General features: G+C 44.9%; 1 protein-coding gene across 1 annotated transcript in view; it reads right to left on the reverse strand.

Annotated features, from left to right (window-relative positions):
• LOC131923197 (aldehyde oxidase 1) overlaps positions 1–11,701 on the reverse strand; it is a 65,172-nt gene that overhangs the window by 52,216 nt on the left and 1,255 nt on the right. The window contains exons 2-5 of the mRNA XM_059278135.1: positions 8,966–9,063; positions 7,010–7,106; positions 3,231–3,339; positions 1,648–1,774 (exon numbers count right to left, since the gene is read on the reverse strand). Of these exons, the coding sequence (XP_059134118.1) occupies positions 1,648–1,774; positions 3,231–3,339; positions 7,010–7,106; positions 8,966–9,063 (431 nt within the window). The remainder of the gene's footprint in view (positions 1–1,647; positions 1,775–3,230; positions 3,340–7,009; positions 7,107–8,965; positions 9,064–11,701) is intronic.

Consider the following 11,701-nt stretch of genomic DNA (forward strand, 5'->3'; position numbering starts at 1 on the left):
GACCTCCAGGAAATCGGGCATGACCCAGCTTAGGTGCTAGGTCACTCCTTTTTACCTGTGTTCGTTCTGAGTGTCCCTGAGACGTTTTGTAGAGGAAGTAAACAAGCAAGCTTTAGGCTCATGTTTTCTGAGTAGGGAAATAAGAGGAAAGAGACAAAGACAAATAGAGCCAGGGAACATTTCGCCAGGCAGACACAGAATTTGAGAAGTTATTAATGCTTAAAATGTGTTCAGAACCTTGTTGATGAATACACACACACACACACAGAGAGAGAGAGAGAGAGAGAGAGAGAGAGAGAGAGAGAGAGAGAGAGAGAGAGAGAGAGAGAGAGAGAGAGAGAGAGAGAGAGAGATTGAATTGGTGGAACAGCTCAGAATGGAAAAGACTCATTAAAAAATAAGCAGCACTAACAGATTTCAGTCCGCTTCCAGCTGGACTCAGCCACTCCCTCCGGCGCTTGCTCTGTGGTGGCAACTGCATCTGTAACAGGACTTAGAAGTTGCTTTTGCTAAAGAATCTTTTGCTGACTCTTCTCTTGGGCCTGCAGTCGGTGATGGTAACTGAACCCAGCATGCCACCTGCCGCCTCTGCCTTCATTTCTGTCTGTCTGTCTGTCTGTCTGTCTGTCTTCTTTGCCTCACATTTGAGTAAGATTCTGTGTCACTGTGTGGCAGTGTGAAACCCTTTAGAGTGCTCATCCAGAGTCACTATTCCTCTTCCTTCAAGGCTGAGCACACCAAGGTAACTCAGGTGTTTTTAAGGGTTACAGGGACAGTTCCAAATGTCCCGTCCAGACCCCTTGAAGTCTTCTGTTATTGCCCTATATAACTCCAGAGCCCTTCAGACGGATCACTCAAGAAGAGCCGGCCTGACTAAGGAGCAACCACCTCCTGAGCCCGCATCCCAGGGTCACAGGCTTGACAGACAAACCTGTGACATCGGTGGAGATCACCCCCAGCATCAGCAACTTCCTTGACAGCACAGGGGGACGCACCACCGAGGTGCAGTTCTGCAATCCCCCTGCCTCTTGCTCTTGCACCGTGCCCTCTATGTAATCCCCAGGGTCTCGTGTCGGTGTTCCGGAAGACAGGGTTTTGAGACACTCAGTCTCCCCTCTTTCCCCAGAGTCAACCCACTGAAAACACCATTCCTTTCCTGCCTCTCCTCATCACTTTTTCCATTTGATCTCCAGGATGAGGGCTGGGACCTGGTTTGCTGGGGGCTCTCCCCAGAGTCAGGCCGCTTGCCTAGGACTCCAGTAACTCAGCCGACAGGAAACAGCCATAAAAGTGCAGCACTCAGGCATGACATGTCTTTCCCAGGGTGGGTGAATAACCTGGCTTTCTGATGATTGTAGAAAACAAGTAAATAGAATGGAAAGAAAGGAAGAGCCTTAAGCAACCCATCTGTCAAACCCAATGTGTAGATCCAGTCTGCAGGTTGACTTCAAAAAATGAACGCTTCTGAGTACAGGAGGGATAATTTCTAATAAACCACTCTCTCTAAATCTCAGCTTCTCTATCTATGAAATGAAGGTAATAATGATATTTAAAAGAATTTCCAAATAGCATTTAATTCAGCACATGACATATGGTAGGTGTCCAATTACTACTGTCATCATCACTTAAAAATAAAAGCATACTTACCACCAAGGGCGTCTGTGAGCTGGTCCAGAGTGGGCTCTGGATGGTTCCTGAGCAGTGTGTACATGGACATCACCATCCCAGGAGTACAGAATCCACACTGGGTGCCATGACACTTGGCAATCCTCTCCTGGAAGCACAAGTTAGAAATGCAGACCTTGCACTCTCTTCCAGGCCTACAAAATCAGAGCAGCATCCCCAGGACATTCTTGTGCTCACTGAATTTAGAAAGGACCCCCCCCCCCCAAAAAAGCCCACACTTCAGGTGGCTTCCTTTGGGCTGGCCAGTCTGACTGTTGAGCCCCATAAGTTGTTTGGCTTGACTTCAGACAGTAGTTCTGAGACTTTGAATGGCCAGGGAGCTTATCAGTTTCACTCCAGCAGCACACCAGATCAAGTGACTTTTAGAGTGTTGGGGTGAGGTAAAATTGTATATCTTTTAAAGACTCCTCAGTGTGCAGTGAGGGTGTGAACCACTGCAGGAGAGGAAGGTCTTGGAAGAAATGACCAAATTATATTCAAGTTGAAAAACCTGGAAAAAGCATGATAGAGCACACACTTGAGAATGAACATGGGCATACCGCCACCTCTCCCTCTCCCTCTCCCTCTCCCTCTCCCTCTCCCTCTCTCATGAGTGTTTTGATCTTCCCACAGATGTGTTAATGCTCTACTGTGCAGGAGTTTATAAAACACTAGAACCTAGGATCCAACCAAGACAAAAACCCTGTCTTTATTTCTTCTGTACTTTTTTCTGTCCGCACCGTTTTCTCTTTGGAGACTGACTTCCAAGGGACAAGCACATTCTGGCGCCATCTCCCGGCAGCATTGCATCAAGGAGAACTCAGCGTCGGTGGGAAATGAAAAGGGCCCCTTGCCTGTGTGGACCCAAGTCCCCTACATACATAGGCTGTCCAGGCAGCAACATGGGGTTTGAGAACATTAAACCCCAAATTTTATCACATCTGCAGAAGGTGAAGTTTGGCTCTTTTCTATGTGGCTCCTATCTTGTACCCTTTCTGTCCACTCCTCATCCATGGCCCTCAGTCAAGACAAGGAGCAATGGCATGTGTGGGGCGAGGGTGGGGTGGGGCGGGTGGGCGATGCGCATATGCACTGATGTAAGGGGTCTAGGTTTGAGCAACAGAGCTGCAGCCTCCATGGACAGAGCCTGTCCTCTGCAAGTCCAAGGTCAACACATCTTTTTTTTTTTAGGGAGGGTGGATATTTTTAATTCAGTTTTTAAATCAAGTTATTTTTCACTTTCCAACAACAACAACAACAACCCCAAAATTGTATATGTTGATGCACGTGGCTGGTGTTTCCTTCTGGATTTGGAAGACACAAGATGAATAGTACCCTCTAATTGGAACCCAGAGGAAACCAAGCTTTGGTCATGGCAGCATTTCCTTAAGAAAGGTGAGTCCTCTGGTCTTCCAAAAGCACCTTCCAAGAAGTGAGTTACTCATACATCCCAGCATCCCAGCTTTATTCTCAGCTCCCATTGCTATGAACTGTCATCAGTGACCAAGCAGCAGGGCCCAGACTTCCTACTCCCAGAGTCCCTTAGGGGAACAGCACACCCTTACCTGAATAGGATGAAGTCTGGTTGTGGTGCTGCCTATGCCTTCTACTGTGGTGACGGCTGTACCATGCAGAGAGCAGATGGGGGTCAGACAGGCATTGACTGGATGATGCCTTTGGAACGCAAAAGAGAAGCACAGATGACAAATTCCATGACATCCAGTGGAAAGGGGGACCGAACACCCCCCGGGCACCTCTCGTAGACAGGTCAGGGGTGATGTCCCAGGCTCTGAATCTGTGTTTCATTCTCAGCACATATTCATTTCACAGAAACAGATCTGAGAATCAGAGTGATTTATTCAGGGTCACATCTGGACTGCCAGTGGCAGAATTAAAATTAGACCTCAGAATTCCAATTCCTGAAAGCTTCAACCAGCTTAATTATTTCCCTTTCAAACCAGGACTGATGCTCTCTAATCGCACATAACTGGCTATGAACCTAAAGCAGCTTTCACCCTGAGGGGGGAGCTGGGCCAAGGTTGGTTGGGCAATGAAGTGAGTTTGGTATTGCTCTTCAGAAGAAGAAATAGTGCCAGGTGAAGAGCTCTTCCACTCCACAGGACCACTGCTAAAAATGCCCAATTCAAAACAACACTTAAAATGTTCTCAGTTACTAACCACAACTACGGATGGAAAAAGACACAAGAGACAAATATTCAAAGCCCATGATAACCAGTAAAGACTTGAACTAAACAATGAGAAACACCATTTTATCAAATAAAACTATATGTTTTCAAAACATTTTAATGTCTATTATTTAAAAAAAGGCTTGGGGAAATGGGATTCCTACCACTCGTGAGAGTGTAAATGCACTCTCTCGGAGTTCTTCTGGGAGACAGTTCATTTGGAAGACATAAAAATCACTATAAATGAACACTCTTTAACTCTGCAAGTACACCTCTGTCGCTGTACCATAAGTAAATGGTCATGGACATAAACACTGTCTGTAAGAAAGGTTTATTGATGAATGATTAAAAATAATTCCCTATTTGGGGGTTTGTTTTGATGCTTCAAAACTATGTAACACACAAAGCCATTATGTTGACTTTATTATTTGAAAGACCTTCATGAAAATTTAACATAAATTAGGATGTTCAAGCAATATATGAAGTTTGCTTCCATTTGTTAAAAACAAGAGACTGAAAAGATATCACTTATTGATAAGTAAACATAAATACTGGGTGACGAACTATATGCCAGGCAGAGCTGCAGGCATTGGGATTCACCAGCGAGCAGAGACAGGTCAATGCCAGCAGAGTGTGCATTCTAGTTGAGGGGAGGTAGACAACTCTCAAGTCCATTGAGGCAGTAAGAAGTACTGAAAATAAATGAATGGAGGGGATTGTGAATAAATGAATGGGGACTTACGAATAAGTGAATGGAGGAGACTGCAGATAAATGAATGGGGACTATGAATAGTGAATGGAGGGGAAGAGAATGAACTTGTGTGGGTAATCAGGGAGGAGTGAGAATATTAATGCTTCTGCTAAAATCTAGATGATCTGAAGGAGTTCAACATGAAAGGCAGACAGAGCACATGCGTGGGTCCTGAAGTGTTGAGCTCGGATGTCTACCAAGAGAAGGAGACAGAAGGAAAGTCAGTGAGGGGGAAACACAGCGAACGTGGGAGAAGGCCGGTAGCCAAGGCTAGACCCAGGCAGATCCCAGGTAGCAAGTGACAGGGCTTCCCTGTGAAGGTGAATTTGAACGTTGGCCTAAATGTGCCCAACCACAGAGTTTAGAGGTAACAAATCATAAGACCATCTTGCTTTAAAATCAGAATAAGCCAGAAAAGCTACAAAAAACACATTTAAAAAATTCCTCTCCTCAGGAGCTGTTGACAGTTGATGGCTGCTGGAGGAAGGCGAGCCAGTTTCCTTCAGGGTGTGGTAAGTGGAGAGCAACCATGCTCCAGTAGATGACTGCACACCCGTGAGTACATGAACAACACAGACTCAACTCTGCGGGTTGTGAAATGTGAGTTGGGAGTGGGGTGTACCCAGAGGGAAGGAGGAGAAGAGGGGGTGAATATGATGGAAATAAACTGTATACATGTATGAAATTCTGAAAAGTTCAAAACATTGTATATATGTACATATATTTAAAGTGTATATATTGAAAACATTATATATATATATATATATATATATATATATATATATATATATAATCTCATACTGAGTACATGGAGAAGCTTAAAAACCCTATACGCTATTAAGTGTCAAATCTTAATAAGAGAGAAGATATATGAACGGTTGTTCTCAGCCCTAAGATTTAGTTGCTGTGTTTCTGAAATGTAAAGAAAGTGAAGAGTCCTCCTTGTACAAGAGTAAGAAGAAACCAGAGTGACTGTCAGCAAACCATTAGTGGTCACACGTGGGTGGATATAATGGGTTAATGCACAAAGCCGGACTCTTCCCCACCAGTGTACACTGGGTGCTCGGCGGGAGGGGTAGTAGCTCAAAGAGGAGGTGAGGAAGGAGCTGGAGAAGATTCCCCAGGCTCCGAAACAAAGAGGCTCATGGTGGGCAGAACTGAGAGGAAACGCTAAGCTTTCATTGAGTAGAATGTCATCATTACCCTTTAGGGGCTAAGAATAAGGCAGCATGGAGGCCAAAGATCTCCTGAAGCATAGACGGTAAGAGAGGAGACCGAAGACAACTTCCAGTATCCTAAACATCTGGCAGCAGGGAGAGGTTTCCCAGGTTTCCCAGGGAATGTAAGCACAGCATAGCCCTGGCTGCTGCTCAGATCCTAGACCTCATCTTGAATGTGGGGAATGGGGAGAGCGGTTTAACCAGTCCATAAAGTGGAGTCCCAGAAGAAGAGGAGAGAGAGACTGGAACAGATAAATATGTGAAACAATGATGTGGTGAAGAGAAATACAGAATGTAAACAAAATAGGAAACCACAGTGGTTTTCAGTAGGAGAGTGATGCCATCTAATTCTTTCTTGAAGCAGAGCTCTCTGGCTTACAGATGGAGAATGCATGTATGGGAGCAAGGAGATGTGAGTAGGCTCTAACTACACACGTGTGATCATGGCTTTATCCTCCATTGTCATTTCACAGCAGCCTTCCTTCCAGATGGCACAGAGTCAGGTGGTCTTTCAACTCTGTGGTGGAATAATAGTTTAAGATGTGTGACATTCGTTTAGGCTGTGGAGTATTTGTTTAATGATGCAAAGATGTGTTGCATTCTTTGTGTTGCATTTGTTTAACTCTGTAAAGCTGTGTTACTTTGCCTGTCTAGTAAAGAGCTGAATGGCCAAGAGCTAGGCAGGAGAGAGGGATATGCAGAGAGAATAAGTAGAAGGAGAAATCTAGGCTCCAGAGAGGAGGGGAGAGGAGTGAGCAAAGGAGAAGGAGAGAAGGATGCCAGAGGCCAGCCACTGAGTAAGAAGTAAAGAAAGAGATGTAGAACAAATAAAGGTAAAAAGCCCAGAGGCAGAACATAGTTAAAGAGAAATGGGGTGATTTAAGTTAGAAAAGCTGGCTAGAAACAAGCCAAGCTAAGGCCGGGCATAAATAAGTAAGAATAAGTCTCCATGTATTAGTTGAGTGATGAGCCTCCAAAGAGTTTAAAAAAAAAAAAAACACCCTACAAACTCTTTGCTAGGGGTAATTTTTCCAATCTATTCATGTTCTTGTTTATCACTGAATCCTCAGTGCTCAGCATAGTTCTTTCCACATAGTAGATGTTCCATACACATTCACCAAACGAAGGAAGAAAATAAAGTTGAGAACTGCAAAGTTCACTCATAGCTGGACTCTGCAGCGAGGTACCTGATCGTCTTGGTGCTGGGGTTGTATCGTGACACCATCACTGTGCAGGCCCCACAGCCTCCTCCTCCACAGCCATACTTAGTGCCTGTGAGTCGGACTGAGGAAATTGAGTTAAAGAGAACGTTTCTTCCTAGAGTAGCCCTGATTTAGGCTGTAACACCATCACAGACATGTCTAGGAATGTTCAATGTGGATTCATTCACCAATGGCTGCTACTTAAGTCTTATAATGTCCAGCTTCCTTTTGTGCGTTACATCTTGCACCCACCCTTTATATGAAGCCAGAACACAGACTTCCAAAAATAGGGCCAGACTGAAGAAGAGTCTATGCATGTAAGTATTTTGAGAATTTGCAGGTGAGAGTGCACTGTATATTTGCCTTCATCATTATGTAGGTCTCGGAGGAAATGCACAAAATGTTATATTATAAATACTTTATGAAATATCTGTGTCACACTAGAAACACAGTAAGTTATTTGTCTGCATCTTGCCAACTGAAACTTCTAACTGTTCGCTCAAATCTCTTCTATCATAATCATCATCATCATCATCATCATCATCATTATATTTTTTTGGTGTTTGAGACAGGGTTTCTCTGTGTAACAGCTCTGACTGTCCTGGAACTCATTATGTAGAACAGGCTGGCCTCGAACTCACAGAGCTCATCCTGCCTCTGCCACCCAAGTGCAGGGATTAAAGGCGTGCACCCATTTTTCATTTACTTTCAGGAGACTTCAATATTTTCTTTTTCCAATGGCATAACCGTCAGTCACTGAAGATAAAGTAAAATATTGTCTGTTAATTCTAGAGGATGCTTAATTAATGCTTTCAACATCCTTCTCTGTACTTCCCCTTGCTACTCACACACTCAAATACATCACAAAGTTACACTTAACTCTCACACATCCATACATTCATTATTTCCACATATACTCAAATGCTCATACACACACACTCAAACACCCACAGATACACAATTAGTGCTAAAGCAGAGGTTAAGAGAACACGCTGACACACTCATTCAAACATACACACTCACATACTCAAGTACGCCACTCACACACTCAAAGACACCACTCACACACTCAAACACACTACTCACACACTCAAATACATCACAAAGTTACACTTAACTCTCACACATCCATACATTCATTATTTCCACATATACTCAAATGCTCATACACACACACTCAAACACCCACAGATACACACATAAGGACAGTAATTCTCACACAACTCATATACTCTTGTACACATGCACATTCACATATACACATTCACAGACCCTCTCACTAAAATGCTCTCTCACACACAAACCCAGTCACACATACATATACTCATTTAGGCACACTCATGCACATATACTCATAGGCCTAAATTCACACACTTAAAAACTCTTGCACATTCCATTCCCACAAACTCTCATATAAAAACACTCTTGCAAACACTTTTGCACACATTCTCAGAGGCTCACCAATACATACTCAAACACACACACACACACACACACACACACACACACACACACACAGGCTCATACACATACCTAGCACATTCTGGCATACATTCACACTCATTCACATTTACATGCATGCATACATTCACACACTCACTCTCACTCCAACACACACTCTTGCACAGTCACACACAAAACACTTACAGATCCACTCACACACACAACACTCACAGGCATACACAAACATCTTACATCTCGAACACATACACCAAGACTCACACTTGTCCACACACTTACATCCCTCACAAATTCACACACAAGAACATATACACTCCAGACATTCTACAGACTTCCAGATAGATGCACTCACAATTTCACACACATATGCTCTCACAGACTCCCACTCCCACAAACTCTCACACACAAACATAGACTCTCACAGGCTCATAGACTTAACACGCACAAACACACACACTCACAGCACACAGCAAAGGATACGGTTCTTCCTCAGGTATGGTAGCAGCATCATTTCAGGATCCACATGTTTTTCTACCACCTGTGCAAGAGAAACATAGTCATGCACACACAAACAAGAGCTGGTGTGATGTTATGTTCACACTGGTAGGACCCTGCTGGTTCCAGAGAAATGTATAAGCATCAACATCAAAATGAAAGTATAAGTCTCCATCCCTGACTGTTCCTTGTCTGGAATCGTCACTGTTCCCTAAGGCTGTGGCTGTTTCCACTCACAGGAACACTAGTGACTCTGTCCAGCTTCCCCTAGAAGGACACTGGGAGAGAACAGAGCAGTGGGTTGGGGAGGAAGAGAAACAGAACAGAGAGAGGAGCTGCTGGCAGAGCAGAGTGTCTGAAAGATGGATGCAGCTAACTTAAAAGACATGTTTGCCAAGTAGACCATAACCAGCCATGTCCCTACCTACCCAAACCCAAGCAGCAAATGCATGTGCCAAGCCAGGCAAGGCTGTGCAGCTAGGCACACTTAAGCAACTGGGCTGACAGATACTCGGGGTGGGGGGTGGGGCAGGAACTGAAACATGATGGATGGTCCTGGTTCCTTGGAATCCTGCTTTCTCTATTTTGATTAAAATTTTAAAAATTAATGTTTTAGGCATGCATGTGTTGCACAGACATATATGTAAGCAAAGCACCCATACACATCAAATAAAATTTGAATTGAATGTTTTAAGTTAACACATAAAGTAATGGGTTCGTGGCATTTTTACTTTGTTGTTATTCATTTTCTCCCCACTGAGGTCCTCCAGCTGGTTCCCTCGTCTGTTTTCATGTCTCGTGCATTTGAAATTCCTTTGGCATTCACGGAACAGACAAAGGCATGGCTTGCTTCATCTCTTCATAAACCTTAACCATCTTTCTCCATGTTGAGGTACTTTGTCCCTCTGGGAGGGAAGGCAGAGAAGGCACTCATCCAGAGCTGACTCCTCCCCTGCAACTTTATCCAGGCCCTTGCAGGACAAAGCAAATCTGTTTGAGGAACGTGCGATACGGGAGAGTATGCTGCATGCGAGCATGCGCGTGCGCGCGCGCATACACACACACACACACACACACACACACACACACACACACACACGTACACCTTCCATAGTGTAAGTCTGGCTCTCAAACAGACTTCAAGTTAATTCATTGAGTTTACTCTCTTCTTCTTTTCCCAACCAGCTCACAGCCTGATTCTCTGCCAGGACATCTAAGGTTTGAATAACCTGGGTTATTTCTAACTTTTTCTTTCTTTCCACCCACGGCAATCCCTGTCACCAAGTTCTGCTCCTTGAGTGTCTGAAAATGATTCTCCACCATGCTGCCACCGCCAGCATGGGCCGTTATCACCTGCAGCCTGCACAATTATAACAGCTGTCTCCAGGTCTCTCGGCTTCTACTCTGCCACCCACAAGCCTTGCCTGCACGAGTGACCCCTTGAAAACACTAGTCTGATCGTCCCGTGCACCAGCTGTACCATGTAGGGAATTCCTGAACCTGCTAGACACTTGTTATGACCCTCTCTTCCGCCCTGGACTCAAGCTTTCTTGGAGAGGAACCAATTTCCGTGAATTAATACCCGAGTCCCTGTGTTTGAGAACTTAAAACTCCTGGCAGCGCGTCTTCCCTAAACATCCCCTGCACACTCTTGAACTCAGGCAGTGCATGGACTCTTAACTTTCACTGTGTTTGCATTCAGCCTTCCTCTCACGCAGAGCAAAAAGCCAAAGCCAAAGGCCTGCTGTGCAGGTCACCAGAGCACCCCGAAGGTGTTCCAGGAGTCCTCGCAAAGGCAGATCTGAGTCCCAGAAGTCTGGCTTTTCACGGGGCCCTTCTCGCCAATGGCTTCTCATGCTTCTCCGAACAGTGCCTCACTTGCTGATCGGTGTTGAAATACACGCTTCACTAAAATTGGGAGGAGCAAGAATGGGAGGGAAAAGCCGACACGATGTTCGTTCGTTTGTTTTTGTGTGGTCGGGAGACCATTTCAAAAACTTAACCAGTATTTCTAGAGTCTTCTTTACAAACGGGATCACAGAACATTTGATCCCAGGACCAGGTCCAAGGCCCCTGGAGGTCCCCAGCGGTGCCAGCGGGGGGAGGGGAGGGCTGAGAGAGAGGAAATGAGCCTTCAGATAGGAAAGGCTCCTTTATTCTTAACAATCAACAAAACATAAAGCTGCCCTACTCATTAAAAACTCCCATTTGGAAGCAGAGCGGGGAGAAAGAGGGAGATGTCAGACTCAATATGGCTGCGGCCTCCCGGAACTAAACTCCCAGCATCACCTATAAGGCTGGACTCCAGCTCCTGGACACTTCTCCAGCCCCAACAATTTATTCTCTGAGCATGTAAATGATTTCCTGCCCCAGGACATTTGCACCTGGATTTCTCTGCCTGAAATATTCTTTCCCCATATGTATGCTTAGTTACTTCATCCCAGACACTGCTCCAATGTCCCCTGCTCTGTAAGGCCAAAACATCCCCTTCATCAGAGCCTGCCCATCTCACTTTGCTTTAGGTCCGACACCACACTCTCTATATGCGTGTTAGCTGTTACCCCAGGACGGGCCAACTCCACACCAGCAGGGGCCTCAGCATTTCTATGGTTTGCTGTATCCCATAAGCCCAAACACAGTTTGGCATATGTTAGGCTGTTAATAAAACAGCGGATTGAATATTCATGATCACTCCTTATGCAGTCAGTAGCATCGACCCTC

The sequence above is a fragment of the Peromyscus eremicus genome, chromosome 13 (genome assembly GCF_949786415.1).
Source record: "Peromyscus eremicus chromosome 13, PerEre_H2_v1, whole genome shotgun sequence".
NCBI lineage: Eukaryota > Metazoa > Chordata > Mammalia > Rodentia > Cricetidae > Peromyscus > Peromyscus eremicus.